At 44.0% G+C, this 18,900-nt stretch overlaps 1 protein-coding gene across 4 annotated transcripts in view; it reads left to right on the forward strand.

Moving 5' to 3' along the window:
• Positions 1-17,091, forward strand: part of ZNF423 (zinc finger protein 423) — a 213,494-nt gene extending 196,403 nt beyond the window's left edge. For 2 of the 4 annotated variants that reach the window (XM_035543590.2, XM_050713242.1), the window contains exon 8: positions 16,459-17,091. In XM_035543590.2, coding sequence (XP_035399483.1) covers positions 16,459-16,488 — 30 coding nt within the window. In that variant the 3' untranslated portion in view covers positions 16,489-17,091. The remainder of the gene's footprint in view (positions 1-16,458) is intronic. The other 2 variants (XM_050713243.1, XM_035543591.2) reach the window with 1 other exon arrangement.
• The last annotated feature ends 1,809 nt before the right edge of the window (positions 17,092-18,900 follow it).

Genomic DNA, 18,900 nt, shown 5'->3' on the forward strand with positions numbered 1-18,900 from the left:
GGGCCATGCTGCGGTGTCCTCTGAAGCAAGTGGGGAGCAGGAGAGCCCCTGGGCTTGTACATGGCTCATCTGCACCCAGGTGAGTCCACAGGGCTCAGTTTACCAACAGTGGTTGGAGCACAGAGGAGAGACTAATGAGATCTTGGGTCTGGACCCAGTTATTCAAACTCACTTGGTGGTTAACGTTTCCAGCTCCTACTTGAAAAATGGGCTTTACCTACTTGCTGGAGGTATGAGGAAAGCTTACTTAAATAGGAGTAAAATTTTTCTTGCAAACAGCCCAATGAGCTTGCAAGACCCTAAAATATCTCAGTGCTTCTGGGCTTAAGTGTCCATGAAGTCAGTGAGAGAAATGCAAATCTGTGGTATTTTGATGATGTTGCAGAAAATATTTTTCCCTGGGGATATTGGAGGATGGCAGGACAAACAGAACCTAACATGCATCTGTCTCTGAAAGTCACTTACCTAACCCTGCGTGACTGACTGTGCATGACTTAGATGCTAAGCACAGAAGCCTCTTGCTGGAAACAAACCACAAGCTCTAGGTTTCATATGAAATATCAAAAAAAAATTATGTGCAGAATTAATTTTCTGTAAGTAAAAATCCGTTTTTTCTTTTGAACAGAATTTACATCTCTGCATTTTAAATACATACATATACACACACACACACGCACACATATATATATATATATATATAGTGTTTTTCCTCCTTTTAAAATCCTGAAAATGATCTAGTCAGTTATTTGAGCAGATTTGGCTAGTGTTTCTCAAAAAATGTTGCTATGGTGCTTAGAGTATTGTTAAATTTTAATTATTAGTAGTTACAAAGCTAATAAATTACGAGAATACCACAATCTATTCCAGCCATATTGCTGGGTTTCATTCAGACGCAGTCAGATAATTATAACTAACAATAATTAAAAATTAAAAGTGCTGTAGGCACATACCCATCATGTTGAGTCTGTCTGCCTGAGCGTTCTTTATGGACTGTGAAACCAGAAGTTTTACCTCTGCTCTTGTGTCACAGCGATGAAGAATTTTGCCTCTCAGGTCTCCGGCTCTCAGTATGTGTGTTTAAAACCAGCAGAGGAGGTCTATATGGCTGCGTACAGATTTGGGGTTAGGAGCAGGCTATCTGATGACCAAAGCTGGAAGTGCCCTCGCAAACTACGTGGGAATGCTTCTGGAGCTGTGCAGGAGCTGTGGCTGAGGTTTTGTCCTGGGCCTGACTGCCAGCGAGGTGAATGCTGTATGTGAAAGCAGGGGGGGCACTCTTACACACCGCTGTGCACTTGGCAGCACCTCCTTTCCTAGCACAAAGGGAGGCAGTGGCTCCTGCCCCTGTGGGTGGGGGTGCCCTGGCACAGCCAGGCTGCATGGCCTCTCCTGCTTTGGGTGAGGATGGTGCAGAAATCCCAAATTGCCCTGCATTTGCCATGGTGATGAGGTGCAGCATTTTTTTTTCATTTGAAATGAAAATTCTGATCAATATATAGCTGCATTTTTGTCATCTCTGAGGTGTCTTAGTGAGGCACAGAGAGATATCTCCAGTCTACAAAGACCCACTGGAGATGACACTTGGAAATACGAGTAGCCTGTCCCATAACAACAAAAAAAACCCTCCTTCATTTCTTACCCCATTAACGCTGTTCTGTGGCCAGTCCTGGCTAACAAAGCATGTGCAACTTGGCATTAACAAGTGCAGAAAACCCAGCAGTGATGCAGAGTGGGGGGGGTGGAAAAAAAGGGAGCCAGGTGAAAGGCATCGTTTGAGTCATTAATGCACTTAAGCGCACCCAAGTGTCAACATGTGTGACCAAGTGTAAGGAGGTATGCCGTTCCAATGTGGCAGCGCTGGCACACAGAAGGGGCTTCCTACAGCAGAGATGGCACTTGGATTCACTGCTCAGGCTGCCCAGCTAAACCCGTCGGTGCCTGTCATCTATGCCCTAGGGCAAGGGTCCAACCAACTTTTGCGTAGGCACCATGCCATCCCAACAGATGGGCGGGAGTGTAAGCCGCCAAGAGACAATGTATATGCATCAATTGTGTTTATTGAAAGCACAATTCCTGGCTGGAAATGTCCAAATGTCTATTTATTCTGAGCTAAGATGCCTTTAGTTAGTGGATACGGAAATGCAGCCTAGTTTTGAACTGATCACTTTATGTACTCTACAAAACACAATGCAGATGTGTGTGTAGGATGCGCTGATTCTGGAGAGCCCATGTAAGGGTCATTCCTGGCAGACGCCATCCCTCCCAAGACTGAGCCAAGTGCTGAGGTACTGCTCGCCCCAAGTACTGGAGACCAAATTCTGTGGGTACTGCACATAGCCGTGCAAGTCACTGGCATGGTGTGTAATGATGTGTGAGGACCCAGCCTTTTGCACTGGCAGGTTTCCCTTCGAGCACAGCTACCCAACCTCCCTGTCGCACCTAGTGGTGGAAACCACTTCTACTTGTGGGTGTGAAGAGTGTGTGACACGTTAATCCTGACCAAAGTTAGCTGCAGTTTACACATCCTAGCTGAAGGTTTGGTTTTTCCATGTGGCAGAAAGAGAGAAAAAAACACAATATGTCAAATACAAAAGGGGAAACCTTTATAACATGATTAACTGCCAAAACAAGGAAATCTATGGAGGAATCCAGAGAGGAGTTTGTAGGTGCATGTTAAAGGATGGCTCTTTCCTGCACTTGTTGGCTTTACTCAGTCGAGACTTGTCTTTACAGAACAGCTTTCAAAAACACTGACTGCTCTCAATATACAATTTGGTATTAATAAAGATCCATGAATTCTGTGTATAAACAAATAAAGCAGCAATGTTTTATCTCCAGAAACACTAACGCAGTCCCATCCTATTGGAAACAGGATGCATGGGCTATGTTAGACATCCATCCTTAGCTGAAAGGAGGAAGCACAGGAGAAGAAATGAGAAATAGATTTTCTTTCGGAAAGACCAGATTGCACTCTCTGGTCTGGCAATAACAATTACTAATGACATTTAGAGAGAAATTAAGGATGAGAAATGCAAGTTGGCATTTCAGCAGTGCCAGTCAGTAACATTGCATCAGAGCTCACAGGAGAGATGAGAAAAAGTTTAGGGATGGAAAATTAATTTTGTTATGTCAACAATTAGCAAATACCTTTTCTTCACTCTTTACCACACTATCACAAATAACCACTGTGATTGTATTTAGCAGCTTCTCAGGTGAATGAAATAGCACTTTGGAAGCCTTATTTCTGGAGTCAAACGCACAAGATGTGTTTTGCTCCATTTTGCTGAACAATGAATGATAGAAAACTGTTCAGACTGACCACGGAGGGAGAAAATGAGCTCTTGGATATGTGGTTGCAAGAATATTTTGTGTGGTTTCTCTCTCTAGATCTGCTTTTTTTGTTTGTTTTTCTCTTTTTTTGTTGTTGCTTTGTGTTGTTGTGTGTGTGTGGTGTGGGGTTTTTTTGATTTTTTTTTTTTTTACAACTGTCAATGAATTAACCATACCAGCACTCTTTCTAAGGTTGTTTTTACCAATTTGGAAAGGCTGAAGTCGAACAATATACCCAAATCCATGCAGGAAAATATTGGAGGAGCCACACAGAGCTCAGGAAACCTCAGACCTTCTATTCAGCAGTCCTTCATGTGTTCGTAAGGGGAAATTCTTATCCCCATAGGAAGGTGGCAGAAAGCCTTGTTTCCTTCTGCTCTGCCTGGAGCCAAGAGCAAAGGGGCTGCAAGCTGCGGGGCTGCGAGCGTGCCCATCAGCACAGCTGGCTGCGCGGCCACGGTGTCCTTGGGGACGGCAGAGCCAGGTACCATTGCTCAGCCCTCCCACCATCAGGCTCAGTAGCACATGCCTTTCCAGGCTGGGCGCGGTCCTTATAATAGAAATAGTATTTCTGTAATATGTAGGCAAAGAAAAGAATCCCTTGCACACGCACACAAAAGTCTTGTCACAATTTGTCTTTGTATTCACTGATGGGGAGAGATCTCTAACGCAGGCACTTTGATTTTCTTCTGCTGTAGTAGCTGCTGGGGAGCGTAGTTTGGGTTCTGAGCAGGGATTAGCTCTGTTTCCTCCTGTGAGTGTCGCTATCGTCCAAAGGAACTGACTTCAGTTTTCAAAGGAACAGGGATGCTGCATTGGAAAGGGCAGAGCATAAGCGTTATTTAAGGAAAATCGTGGAGCTTGATCAGCCTCTGTTTTAAGCAGCTCATCCAAGGTGGTGTACAGCATGCTTTTAGAAGTTCGGTTTCTTCATTTGCTTGCTGCTAGAGCAAAATGGGGTTGCTTGTCCAGACATAACAGTATATGCCTGAGTGTTTTCACAAGAAATGTCTAGATCATTAAATATAATAGGTCTCAGCTGCAGTTTTGATCACTGAAGCATGCACACAATTCATCACAGCAAATTAGGTATGTCTTTGTAACTTATCTTTCTGCAATTTGCTGGCACTTTCAGAGAGCTGAAACTTATATTGTATGTGTTGCAGAAGCCATTTCAGTTAAAATATTCTGTGTTTATTGTCGGAGAACAAGAATTCTCTAATAACAAAAACATGGAGCAGTCTATGATTCTGCTCCTGCATCTTGCAGAACCAGCAGTAGTACCAGCAGAGATCCCTAGCCACATTGATTATTTATATATTTTAGTGAATTTCTTGTCTGCAGTAAAAGAGATGTAAGCTTCAACATCAGGCTGTTTGTGCCAAATTCTATCCTGCAGCCCATTCAAGAAACCCGAGGCAGCCATGGTTCTCAATCATTACACACACCATTTATCTGATTGGAGTTTTGTCCTCTCTGGCTTGCTGAAATGTTGCTTGTTCTTTAAAAGCTTGGTTTGACCTTTGGAAAGAAAAGGTATTTACTATTTTATTTATTTATTTATTGTGGAGAGAGCCAAAACCAAAGCCTACTTAAATGGAAATTGGCATTCAAAAGCAGCACAGTTACTGAAAAGCATTTACTTTATTACTAGAAGAGGACAGACGCTAGTGGACTTGAAAATTACCTTTCAGTGGATTCATCAGTTTCAGTCACTAGTTAGTCTGTGAACAGATGGATATATTTGTAACAGTTAACACAAATTTATAGCCTGGATTTTTGCATTTGCCTCAAGAACACTGCTATCTTACCTGCTGACTTGGTTTGGACAGGGATTTTATTTATTTTACTTTATTTTCCTCAAAGAGAAGATGGTTGTTTTTCTAATTGCAGAGATTTCTTGCATCATAGGAAGGCAGTCAGTTTTCAGAGATGTGAATGATATATAGCTACAGTGTAAGGAAATGTTGTAAAAGAATCCCCCAATACGGCTGCCGCAGAAAAAATAAACATCTCAGCCCAAACCTAGATAAGCCCCAATGGACTGCGAAAATCATTTTCAATAACCAGATATTTTTAACTCTGTGTGTGAAGACAGTAATCAGTTGCCTGTATTTGCATCTAGGGTCTGCCACAGTCTAATTGTCTCTTTTTTTCCCCAGAAATTTAAGGCTACTGGTTAACAGAGCAACGCATTAAACACTCTGTCTCCAAAATAGGAAGAAATACTGCCCTAGCCTCTACCATGTGGCATCTTTAGGTTTCAGGGATTTCGTTTAAATCTGAAATTTATGTCCAGGAGAAATAAATTTTTAGATTGTAAAAGCAGCTAGGGAGGGAGTAAACATAGTCTCTTTTGTCCTCTATATCATTTCCCCAGGAAGATAATAAATGTATGGCAAGCGTCTTGCGTTTCCTCAGCCATACAGACGTTGTGTGTATTGTATTTTAGATGTGAAGCCTAAATTTCAGACAGGAAATCCTGGATTGATGCCGTACCTCTGTTTCCTACCCCTGCGGTGCCAGTGGAGCCTCTGCCGCTACCACCATTAGAAGGAATCTGAAAAATAGCTTCATGAAGAAATTTAAAAGGCCTTGGGTGTACCTCTGACCAGCTGAGTAAGGGATCAGGGGTTTAACCTGTGGGTTTGTCTCCTGGGTCAGAGAGGTGGCAGGAGCAGTGTTGTCCCCATCGCTGCTGGATGGAGCTGAGGACAGGGTCCTGCCTCGCGGCCAGCTTTCCTGGTGCTGCCATAAGGAGCACGGGAGCGCCGCCAGCTCATTCCTCGCTGGCCTGCCTGCTCCCCGTGCCCCGCGAGGTCGGACACGGGCCACGTGTGGTGAGTGGCCAGGAAACAATGGGGCTGGGCGAGAACAAAGAAGGAATGGGCAGGCTGGGAGCTGGGAGCTTGCCTGCCTGCAGCTGGGCCTGCGTGTAGGACTGTGGCTGCCGGCACCTCTGTGCCTCTGTCGGGAAGGCTGTGGGTGCTCAGCCCGGCCTGCTTTCAGGGAGTTCGGCTTTGTGCTCGGCAGCATGCTCTTCCTGAAGTTGCTTTCAGAGCAGTATAGTCAGTCATACGCTAATGCCTGTGTAACTAATGCTCTGTTCTAACATCATATTTTGAGAGTAGTTTTGTATCACACCTTGACCTGAGGAGAAAGGAAGGAATATCATTTAGAAAGCAGTTTGTTCCCAGATTGAGCCTGTTCTGTGGTTTCTGCCTATGTTAAACACAAATGGCACGGCAGTGGCTTGTGCACAGGGTGAGCACACGTGTGCAGGGACCTGACTCGCACAGTAAATGCTAACAGACTGAATGCTAATGCTTTGTCCTTTCTTCACATGTTTCATATTGATGGAATAACTTGCAATATACTAAACTGCCTGTACACAATGAGGTGATGGAGCTTTGTTGGAAAAATCTAGCTGATACGGATAAGACTGCACCTGATGGTGGGTTCAGCATGGAGATACCTCATGGCTTTGTGCAAGGTCAGCCTGGGTTCAGCAAGACTTCGTCACCCTAGCTCTGCATGAGCCCAGATTTGGCAGCAGCAGTCCTGAGCTTATCCACTTGGCCGTGCTTGAGCTAATTCTCTGCAGAGCGTCTTCTGTGTCCTCTGTGCCATGTCCTGGGCAGGTGGCACAGACACCCCGAGGTCACCTCCTCAGAGCCCAGTCGCTCTGGCTTTGCACGGCACAGGAGCAGCCCACACGCTGCCCACACAGAGCCAGCGAGCTTGTGCCCGACTGCTGAGCCCCCTCGTTCGCTCCTGATGTGGTTAAACCTGAACACGTGCTGTGGGCACTGAGCTTGGACTGCACACAGCGTATCTGTCCTCGGTGCATTACACCACTGTGTCTCCAAAAGGGGTAGAGAGGGGAAAATTCTTCCTCTGGGGCTCACATGTGCTCTTAATCTTTGCAGAAAATTGTGATTGTTTAAAATGTAGCATCTTGCTGCTTAAAAGTCAACTTCTCCAATGACCAGACACCTGTAATGCAATAGCACTGCCTGGAAAATCCCATGTTTTGTTCACAGCTACAGTTGTCTCACACACATACCACTGTGACATTGCCTCTGTTTCCTCTCGCGATGTCTGTGAGGAGATGGCTCGCATTGGTGATATTTTGGCCCCACTTTTCCTTCTGGGAACCAGTCGTCCTTGGCTCTTTCACACTAACTACCTCTGGGGTTAGTTCCTGCGGGCAGCGGGCTGGTCACAGTCTGGCCTGCAGACTTCTGCTCTGCCAGTGGCATGCACACTAATGGGGAGGCAGGTAAAGTGCTTCTGTAAACTGTGGCCTTGCTGCTTTATAGCCGAGAGTACACTGGAGGATTTTATACCCCTTTGGAAATAAGAAATGGGCAGTAACAGCCTTTATGTCCAAGGCAACAGGTCACTGACCGCTTGTATTACCAGGTGGAGCAGGATGCAGGTGTCCCGTGACAGGGATATTTATCTGCCTTTAAGAAACACATATCCATAACACAAGGCAAGACAATTTGACACATCAGTATTCCATCAGAGGGAATTTTACTTCAGTTGCTTTTTAAAAGAAATCCCAGACGATAGGTGTGATACCCTGTAACCCAGGTGCCGATAGGTGCAGCTCATTTGGGTGAACCCCCTCTGTCTGCACTGGCTTGTTTGGTCCTAGAACTTTGTCCAGCTGCAGCCCCATTTGTTCTCAATGGAGGACATTGCCTGAGTGAGGACTGCAAGATGTGCTCTTCTTCATCTTTGCATTAAAATTTACAATCAAGGCTGAGACTGTTTTATACCCAGTCCTTTACCCCAGGAACACCTAACTGTTCCAGGAAAAAAACTACAAAAAATCAAATGCTGTTCAGTGACCCTTGGCATGCTGAGGAACAGCAGGGCAAGTTAAGGAGCTGGTTTTAGGTTCAGCTTTGAATCTCCTGGCTTTTGTTGGTTTATATTCCCATGGAAACAGCCCTTCAGTGAAGCTTTTGTCTATGCATTTTGACTGGTGAGTGCTAAAGGTACTATGTAAAGCATTTTCCTTTAGCTTTAAGTAGTTTTTGAGAAAAGGGGTGTGAGAGGATACTCGCCTGGTCCTACAACAGAGAACAAATCAGGAAATTTGGTGCTTACAGAAGAGTTATGAAGGGTCCCATAACGGTGATGCCAGCCCTCAAAGAAATGAACAATTAACTGGCTTCTGCAGCCTGATTTACCCTAGACCAAGGAGGGATTAACAAGATATGCTCCAGATACGCGATTTGTTTGGAGCCTATTTGAGAGGAATAACTAGGAAGGACTCCTGGAAAATGGTTTTACCTTGCAAATGGTTTTGAAATGCATCGCTTCCCTGTTTGGGACCCAGAAGTGGATAAAACCAGGGCAGCACTGGACGTGCTGTGGAGCTGGTGGTGTAGCACAGAAGAGGGCTGTACATGTGTGCAGTAGGGGTTTCCTCTGCCTGGCCCGGCTTGAATGTCAGAATGGACCGGAAGCAAGGTGTTGGTGTTCGTCAGGAAGCTTTGGAGGTTACTTCGGGCCCAGGCAGAGGGTTTGGGGACCACTGCCCACTGTGTGGGCAACCGTGGCCCAGAGAGATGGGGACTGCTGCTGCCGAGGCTGAAGCACCCCGGGTAGTCGCAGGGCTGCGTGCGGACGTCCTGTTCGCAGCTCTGCTCGGGGCCTGCAGGAGCACCGGGGTTCGCCCAGGCAGAGCCCAGGGGGCTGGGGGAGGAGCGTAGGAGCTCCAAAAATACTGTTTTGTGTGCTTCTGATAACGGTAATTAAATTTGTCCCCCTCCCTTCACGTTAAGAAGTGCAAGGTTCTTCCCTCTGCTTATTTTGATCTTGTGCGTGGCACACTGTAGGCTACGAGCCACACGGATGCGGATACATTTGCATTTCTGAGTAAAATTCTCAGGAGCACGCGGTCCCCCGGGACAGGTATTATTAGCTCCCTTGTTTCATTGGGTGCCTCAGTGAATCAGAGTGTGTTTACGGTGAGTTTCTCTAACAGAAGACTCTGGTTATTTCTTAATAATATATTCTCCTGTGGTTTTTATTTCCAAAGTGCCGTGGTAAGGAAATTTTCCCAAAGGCTTCGGTTTTCTTTTGTGCTTCAGCATTTTATCCCGTGTTTTTGGAAGGAGCATATAGTCTTTTCAGTAAGATATTTAATCAAATATGAGAGGCTATGCCAGACTTAAACTAGCATTTGGAGTTCTCTTGTAATGGGATCGCCTTGTTTTGTTCTGAGTTTTTAGAGAACACAAAGAGATGGCAGGCCTAGAAGACTGATGGTACAGTGTTATTAGTCTCACATGGAAAGGGGAAAACACCTTAGGTGAGTTGTCAAAGTCTGATTAGGACTGAGCAACCTGAATTAGAAGAGAAATTAAATTCATAAATCATCTAAAAAATCCTTAGCTGGCGCAAGAAAGGGCTGGCACTGGGAAAAATAGCTATAAGGAAGGTATTTCTATTAAAAGGTAATTTTTCACACCCAGAATAATACAAATGCCTATCAAAATTCAAGAATATGTTAAAATTAACAAAAGTGGTGTTAAGTATAGAGATAAAATCGAGGAAGTGTATTGCTCAGGCTGTCCAATACAGCAGCAGAGCCCGCAGACCCCTTGTAGGCAGAACAAAGGCAGGCGGTGGGGGGGTGCCTGTGCGTGTTTGTCTGGTTTTTAAGGAACAATGCCTGGGCACTTGCATTTCAATATAGAAATATGCAAGCAATAGAAAAAGATTTATAAAAAAGCCAACAGCGTTCAGTCGGTCACATGCGGATCAGCTTTTTTCCCCTGTAAATATTTTACAAATTCAGAACCTATTGACTTCAGACAAAGTGCCCGCTCGGGGTGGCTGGTGCCACGCATGGAGCCGGGCAGGTTTGTGGGGGGGCTTTGCCTGTGGCACGGGCTGCCCAGCCCACCCTGTGGGCAGGAGCAGGAGCAATAGCAGGACCACAGGCCGGCTTCCCCCTGGCACGAGTGAGTGTTTCTGTGTTCTGGTGAGAGATGTGTTTGGCCCCAAGTAACCAAGTCTGTGCATCAGAGTAACTGCGGTGCAAATACTCCCATCTGAAACAGCCAGCTTAGCTTTCACCTGATACCAAACCTCCAGATGTATCTTCTTAGACACTTGAAGTGATCTTTTCTTTTTTTTTTTTGGTTCAATGCATTGTAAAGGACAGCTTCCTAACTGCATTTGTTGAAGTGCCATCTCAAAGTGTGCTAGCACTGGGGCTGACTGACGTATGGCAAGTTATCAGATGCTCAGAGATGTGAAGGAGGCAGTAACACAGGCAGACTTCTCCTTTCACAAAGGATGTGCCACCTTTCGTTTGCCTCTACCTCGATTTCAAGGGATTCTTCAGATAAAGAAGGGACATGTGAACCTGTCTTGCCTGACAATTTTTTTTTTTATTGAGTACCATGATAACTTGGAGTTCACTTGTTACGAGCATTTTATGTGGTGGGTGAAGTATCAGGGGAAAGGGAAGAAGCAATGCTGTATTTCCTGGAAAAGTGGGTTCTAAACATATAAATGTCACAGGGTAGGAGTTACCTGAAACAACTGGAAGGGGAATTAACACCTGGTTTTATGGGAAACATTGGTTACCACTATCAGTTTTAATGAAGTGTATTAACTAAATTGTGTTCTGAGTATTCATTCAGCCCTGTTTATGGCACACTCTTGAGTACATTTACTGTTTGTCAGAAGTGCAAACTAGTGAACATATGAGGCTTTAAGACAGGCCATCTGTTAGTCTTAGACCCTTGGATAATTGTCAAACAGTTCTAAAAATAAGCACATACAAACTGCAAGGGGGTGCAAAGGTGATTTTTCTTTAGTCTGATAGCAAAGGGAAAGTAACAAACAAAAATTGAAAATAAAAATAAATAGGCTTATCCTGTAAACCAAGCTTGCTCTCCTTTTCTCCCCTTCTTTCTCTTTTCTCCCTCTCCTCCTGAGTGTGCTTTTTTTTTTCCACTTAGTTTTTTTTTTTTTTTCCTCTTGCTCTTCTGGGTCATGGCATCCCCTGAATGCCTCTCCAGTTTAGGATTAGAGCAGCACCAATTTAAGGCTCACAGCTTTCCGTAGAGAGCATAATCTTCAGTGGCTAAAGCAGGGGTCGTCTTGTGTCCTCTGCCAGAAGTAATCTCTTTATAAAGTCAAGGCGTAAAGATGTTGATCTTTATGGATTGCTGTTAGAGGGAGATACTACCTGCGCACGTGTGTGCGCTTATGTACATACGGTGAGGAATAATGCCTGAGAAATTTTGGGGCCATTCTGAATTCAAATGGTACAAAGCATTTGAAAAAAAGAATGCTGCAGATGGTATTTCATAAATATTTAGACACTGCAACTTCTGTTTGTAGCAGTTTGGAGTTTTTGTTTGGTCTTTTTTATACATATATGTTTGAATGTGAGACTTGAACCTTGGTCTCAAGCCAGCAGCTGAATGTGAGGTTTAGGTTTTGACTAGAAATTGCACGTGTTGATGTTAAATGGAGGGATTGTTCCCCCCTAGCCCTGCTCCATAAGGGACACAGGAGGGGGCACAGCACAGAGTCGCTGCCAGCCAGGAGCCCCCAGTGCCTGGTGCGGCCTCCAGGGAGGGAACCTGCCTGGGACATGGGGAGCAGCAGGGAGAGGGGCTGCTGGGGCTCTCGCCTGGATCTGGAGGACCCTGTACTCTGGGGAAATCCAGCGATTAGCAGGAATTACCTTCAGTGTTGTGTGACCACACATCTGTGTTCATGCAGCACTGCTGCAGCCGGTGCTTCCAGTCCGGGTGGTTTTGTGATGCCACAGCAACTGGCACCGATCACCAGTTGGGTCTCACGTTGGCTGTTTGTCACGTGAACCCGTTATCTCCATAATTCCTATCAAAATGATTTGAGGAACCGTTTCTGTTCATTTTAATGGAATTTGGAATGAGAGAGAGGCTTTATAACATTTAATTGAGTCCCAACCTCTATGTAAAACCGTGGAAGGCTGAAGAATTTTGTTGGAGGGTGGTGGGCATCGCCAGCCTTGTGCCATTTCTTACCCCTGCATAACATAGCACAGTCTCGTAGGTGTGTGTACTCACACGTGTAGGCAGTACACCTCCGAAATGGCTGGTACGAAACACCTAAATACGTAACAGATGCACAATGGCACTATAGACTGGATGTATTATGGCCTCAAAACATTATCACACCCCTCGCAGTTGCATTTTATTTTTTTCACCTGCTCCTGTGTAGTACACCTGTGACTTGTTGGCAGGGAATTTTGTTGCAGCATGGGAGACTCCCAGCTTGACTGCCTGGCTTGGAGCTTTGCTCCGTCGTGTGCTGCTTTTCTGTGTTTTTTCTCTCGATCTTTATATAGCTCGTAAGACTTCCTTTAACTGCTGTAAGGGATCATCTTTCAAGCCTGATGCTTTTCTTGACATAGCGATCTGAAAATGGAGAATGTCATGCTAGTGTTTTCATAATAATGCATGTAGAAAGAGAGAAATATTCATTGTAGATGTCCTGCACAAATGGCTTGATCCCCATCCAAAGGGCAGGCAGGGGGTGTCCCCAGGGAAGACGTGGAGGGTGATCAGTATGTACAAGGACAGTAATCAACCATTCCTTGAAATCTTTTTATTTCCTGCGAAACCTGTCACCCAGTTCCTTGGTCACAGATACTTCCGCAAATAGTTCATTTGGGGATTGTGCAGCAAGTAGAAAATTCCACTTAAACACCGAGACAGCCCTGGGGCTCAGGGTGGATGCATTTTCCCAATGATGTGGCGAACAGAATTGCTATCCATTTTGCATCATTGTTAAGAAAAAGGTGGGGGGGGGAAATCCCAACCTAGCCCTATAAATAAGCTGTGACTTACTTGATCTTGACAGGTGACTCAGTGCTGCTGTAGAGTTTTCCAGCTGCAATAATGTCTCAGAATGATGTATTCTGTGGGGTATCAGCTGTGAGCCATGCATAAACCTGGGGACCTAACACGAGCTGGAAAGAGCCATTTTTAATGCTCAGCTTCCAAATTATGTCCTGCCTCCTGCCAGCCCCCAAGTGTGTACACGTGTGGATGTGCTTGTGTGCAGGTAGGCACGTGCAAATACATGCGAAAGCATGCCTGGAGAGCCCTCCTTTTTGTGCCTGCTGTATTTTCCTTTGGAAATCACCATTAAGATTATTATTTTCTTTAAATATAAACTCTAGAGCTGAAAAATTACATCAGAGCTGCTTCCTGCTAGCCTGCCCTCCTATTGAAAAGGGGTATGAAGTTTGCTGATCAATCAACAGAAGGCTTCTTGGGTGGAGGCATTCCCGTAGCATTACACACTTCAAAACTCTCCATCCCTCCTGGCCTTCATGGCTTTTGCCCACACAGGAATTTGGTGTCTGGTGCTCAGCAGCCCGTGGGTGGGCAGGATGTGTGCTTTGTGTGGGTATGGCTTGGGCAGGATCTGCCTCTCTCTCTGACAGGCAGAGGAGGGATTCAGTGCATATGGGCTCTTGTGTCTGTAGGCACCACAGATACATGTGAGATCCTTTGTAAGATGTGGCTCTGTTTATTAACTGCCTTGTCCTTTGATTAGTTGCCATATTGATTGCCAGGAGTGCTTGCAAAGGGAATAAATGGTATGTTCCTAAGATATTAAGAGGAAATAAAGATCTACATATGAAGTGTGCGTGTATACATTTACGCTTGGATCTATAGCACGTTTAGTTCCTCAGCTCCTGTCTCGTTCAGCTCTGAATGGCTGCAGGATTTGTTTTTCTTCATGTAAACTGTGTTCACAAAAACAGTACGTTCATTGTATTAGGAGTGTTCAGAACATATTATTAACCTACGTTTGAGGAGGGAGGGCTCACAATGAAAGCTTCATTATCAGATTTAGAGCCACATACCATTCCTTTATTGACCTGCCTGGTGTAATCAATGCAGCAGCCACACAAGTTTGAAGTCATGTTCCCTGACTGTAGACTGCGCGTCACGCATCTAGTGCTGATTGTGCAGTATCTTTTAAATGACACTGCCTAAATAAGTATGGATTTGTCTACTGTGAATAGCCCCTCTTTCGATTGGAAGATGGTAAACTTTTCGCTCCTTTCGTTGATATTCAGGATGACCTAAAAATAGAATTGTAATGAAGCGCACTAGAAATGCCTGTTGTTAAAATGCTCAGGACTGTCTGAGCACAGAGTGGTATGTGTATTCTTTAACATTTGAATGTTTTTCTAGTTAGATTTAGTGGACAAGCTTCTTGTCAGTGCTGCCACTTTGTCTATAGGGTTCCATTCATCCTTTTCTATAACTCTGTTACTTGATTTGAGAATAACAGCCAGCACTGCAAAGGTGCTCCTCTTTAAAGCCAGGAAAATTTCCGTGTATAGCATGAAAAGTAAAAATGTAAAATGAAAAGCCATTGGTTTTTATGTTTGGTGTTGTTAAACGGTGTAACAGGAAAGCCGTTTCAACTATCGCTTCACTTGACATGATTTTAATATAATGCTTTGTCCCTTGATAAGCTTTTCAGATCTTTGGACAGTGCTTCCGTTGTTTGATTCGGAAATATTTAGGATTGCTGGCTGGGGCTGTGCTGTCAGGGCTAGTGTTAGGCTAAACAAGATACAGTTATTTTGCTATTTCATCCTTTGATTGTCATTTACTTTCACAAGGGATCCTTCTGGGTGTGCTCCAGCTATACTATTTCTGTCTTCTCTCTAACCTTTTGTCACGTTAAAGCCTGACCACTACCGTGCAGTTTCCTCGCTGCCCGTCTGTACAATATCGCAGATAACTTTTGACATGATTTAGGAAGTCAGCAGCACTTCTGACACCTGGTGGTCAGCTCTTGGGAGTGCACAGTCCAGAAATCCTGGCTGCAAACGGGGTCATCGCTGCCTGAGCATCGCAGGCCGTCCACTAGCTCTTTGCACAGACAGTTTTCATTAGGGAGATGTCATCTCTGGATAAAGTGGAGGATCACTTTTTTCCCCTGAATTGAGATGTAACTGTGGATAATGTAGAAGAACCAGATGATTTATTAAAAGTTAAAATATCTTTATTTTAAAGCACTGTCATTGTAAATAAATAATCAGATTCAAAATTCATTTCATGCTTAAAAACGTATTCCTCAAGCTGACAGACTTGCTCAGCTCTGTTATTATGTGGATGGAGACCAGTGAAATTGCACAGATTTGAAATAATGCGCATGGATTTTTATAATTGGGAATGCCCAACAAAAGCTCACCGTGAAGCGCCTCACTAGTTGCTCCAATAGTTAAAAATTATACAAATAAAGCTGTGCTTATATGTAGGACTGGGGTTTCAGTCAGCACACAAAACGTAGGTGATTGCTGCTGCTCTGCGAATGTGCTTCCAAGATTGGCTTCACTAGTCATTGGCTCCTGCACAAAATGGCAGTACAGGTCAGCATCCTCTGATGCAAGATACCGTGATGACATGAGGCTGTTACAAATCTACCAAAAAGGGAACAAAAAGACTAAACTGATGAAAGAAATGTGTAGAGCAAAGCCAGTTCTTTAAAGAGATTTAACTTCTGGGTTATGTGTCCACTCTTTTTTCTGCTGGGGATTAATATCCCCATTGCCCGAACTGGTGGTTCAGCTGTTATTGCTGAAGTATTTCTTGGACTGAGAAGTATGCGTCACAATCTGGTGTGTCTCTCTGCCAGTACTTGCACCCGTTACTAGTGAGAATAAAAGAGTAAAATATGGCAAGGGTTCCCACAGTGATTCAGATTTTTTTTTAATTGTTACAGTTAAGGGAATCCCTAAAGGCAGATTTTGCCCATGAAGTGTTACCACTTTCTTTATATGTATTGAAAGAGGGAAGGAAAAAAAAAAAAGAAACCCTCACGGCTGTACTTGGCTTGTAGAATTTTTTTTCTAAGTTCATGCCAGCATTAACAGATCTATCAGAACAAAGCAAATGTGTCATATTGGCAGCTGTTACTTATGAGTACTTTTTCTTTATTGCATTTTGTTTTGTAATAATTGAGAAGCTTTTATGTCGAGCTCTGCATAAATGGTACTGAGTAGGAGGGTATGGGCATGCTTTCTATTATTCTGCCCCTTATGCGTGTCTCCTTTTTTCGTCTTTCCAGAACCACACATTGAGCCAGCACGCACAGTGAGCCACTGGCACTACAGGACACCTCTCTGCAGAAGACTTGACGGTGGCACAGTGGGGAGGACCATTTGAACATTACATCCAATCAAAGTGTCATTTGCAACCCAGATGTAAAACTCTAATGATTTGGCCATGAGGCGCTGCTATTATAAGCAGCTGGAAATGAATATTAATGGAGAGATTAAAAGTATTCCATGCTCAGTATTTTTTATTGTCCTGCTTCAGCTAGTGTACTTTAGAGCTTCTGCTTCTGACTGAATTTATAGTGTTAGATAAATCTGCTTTGATGCTGTTGCCCTTTGTTGCTTCTTGTATTATATTGATAGTTAAAAATTAGATGTGATTTTTTTTAAACTGCTTTTTAATTGCAATTTTAGGTAACTGTGCATTGTGATGTGATTGCTTGGCCATTGTCTGAATATTTCTTTTTAATTTTTTAATTGAAGACTAATGCTTTGATTGGATTTGCCAGTTCACCGGACAGTGATTAAAACTATGTAATGAATATAATCGGTTTCAGTGCAACTGGATGGTCTGCTTTATAAATGTGACTTAATCTGATTGCAATAACTAGTACAGTTCAATAAAGGGAATACATGAGCTTAGTGTCAGAGTTTCTGTCAGTCCATGCTGTATCACCGCTGCCGGCTCACATGTGCAAATCACGCCAAACGATGGCTCACCCCACAGCAGAGCTGCACCCCGTGAGGAAGGAAGAATGGGAGAAAAGCGAAAGCCCTGTTGTTGTGCCTGGCGTTGTTCTCTCCTGGATGCGCCTCCCCTGTCGGACTGAGGTGAGGTAAGAACATCCGTTACAAACCTGGGCACAAGAAGGAGGTACTAGCTTAGGGGTACTCTTAAACTTTACTCAGGTCAGCAAGAATGGAGGGGACTTGGTCATAGGAGCCTTGAGCCTATCTCTGTGCTTCTTGGTTTCAATACCAAAAAATTAGCTTTCGGGATTGTATACAAATGTGCAAATGCTGGATCGGGCCTGTAGGGCCTGGATGGGGACTGTATTTCAGTCACATGGACTTCAAGGCCCACAGGTATTGTATCTCTGTATAACTGCCATACTTCTGACACTTGAAATTGCCATTAGACAGCCTAATAGAGCTCATTAGCAGGCTTTTTTCCTTTATTTTAAACATACCGTATGGTAATGAGGTAAGTTATATCTCCAGTCAGAGAATTAGTCCTTTCAGGGACTTTGAAAAGTTAGTGAGATGCAGTTCTTGTGGTACCTCCTACCTGAATGAACCATAATCGTCCTGAAAGATGTTCAGCAGTTGTGACAGCTGAAATGAATGTGGTTACCCATTCCCATGGTGCACAAGGCTTTGCAAGATTGCAGCATAGATGCATATCTAGAGCCTTTCAAATCTCTGCACTGATCTACAGCACTACTGGTTGTCATTGTACTGAGTCTGGGCTTGGAGCATGTAAATGATATTTTGTAAAAAATGTTTTCAAGGAAGCATAGTCGGTGCCCAAATTACTTTCTACAGCAAGTTTATTAACAAGTGCAGGGGCACAGATTGTTGACGCTGCAGATGTTTTCAGTGGTTAGACCTTTGCTGATGTTGGTAGCTGTGTTGTGCACGTGTAGCTCCTTCAAGACAGTGGGACATACTGCACGTAAAGGAGGGCTGCTGGGCATGACCAGGATAGGGCTATCCCTCTGGTAGGCAGCGCCAGAGCAGGTACAAATTCCAGTATGTGAAAACCTTTCAGCTTTCTGGAAAGAATGACGTAACATCCCATCTGGGGCAAATGGCAGAATAGAAGACTTATCTATCAGATATTCCACTAAAATAGCATTGCATTGCATGGACATTCAGAAAGACTTTAGGCTCAAAAATATTTTTAATAAAGAAATTTATGAGCCCTACTATAACAAAACTGGGAATAGCATTTCTTAATTTCAAAGAGGACGGTTCTGTTTTTATCTAGATAATTCTTAGCTCACTGTTTATGCAACAAACTCATTTTATTAAAATGATCTTTTTCAAGAAAATGTTAGTTTTCTACTTGATTATTTCTCCATAAGCCACTGCACAGATGCTTATGCGCTGAAAAATTAGATAATGAAATCACCAATTCATTATTCTCATTCATAATGTATGCATATTCCTAACTCACGGGCAACATTTTAAGATGTGAAATGGAAGTGTCTTGCAGTACAGGCTCATAAACATGCCCTTGCAAGAAAAGCTATCAGGGAATGTACATCAGGGCTCTGGTAACAGCCCGTGCGCCATCTTTTCCTCTGTGGTAAAAGCAAGGCAGCCGTTCTGGGCAGAGGTTCTCACAACAGGGGTACTGGAAATAGAGGCTTGTTGCCTGATGCTGGGTTTGGAATGACGCTTGATCACTTCTGGGCAGTGCTTCAGAAATGAAAAGGAAGATGTGGGCT

Source organism: Cygnus atratus, chromosome 12, assembly GCF_013377495.2.
Source record: "Cygnus atratus isolate AKBS03 ecotype Queensland, Australia chromosome 12, CAtr_DNAZoo_HiC_assembly, whole genome shotgun sequence".
Classification (NCBI taxonomy): domain Eukaryota; kingdom Metazoa; phylum Chordata; class Aves; order Anseriformes; family Anatidae; genus Cygnus; species Cygnus atratus.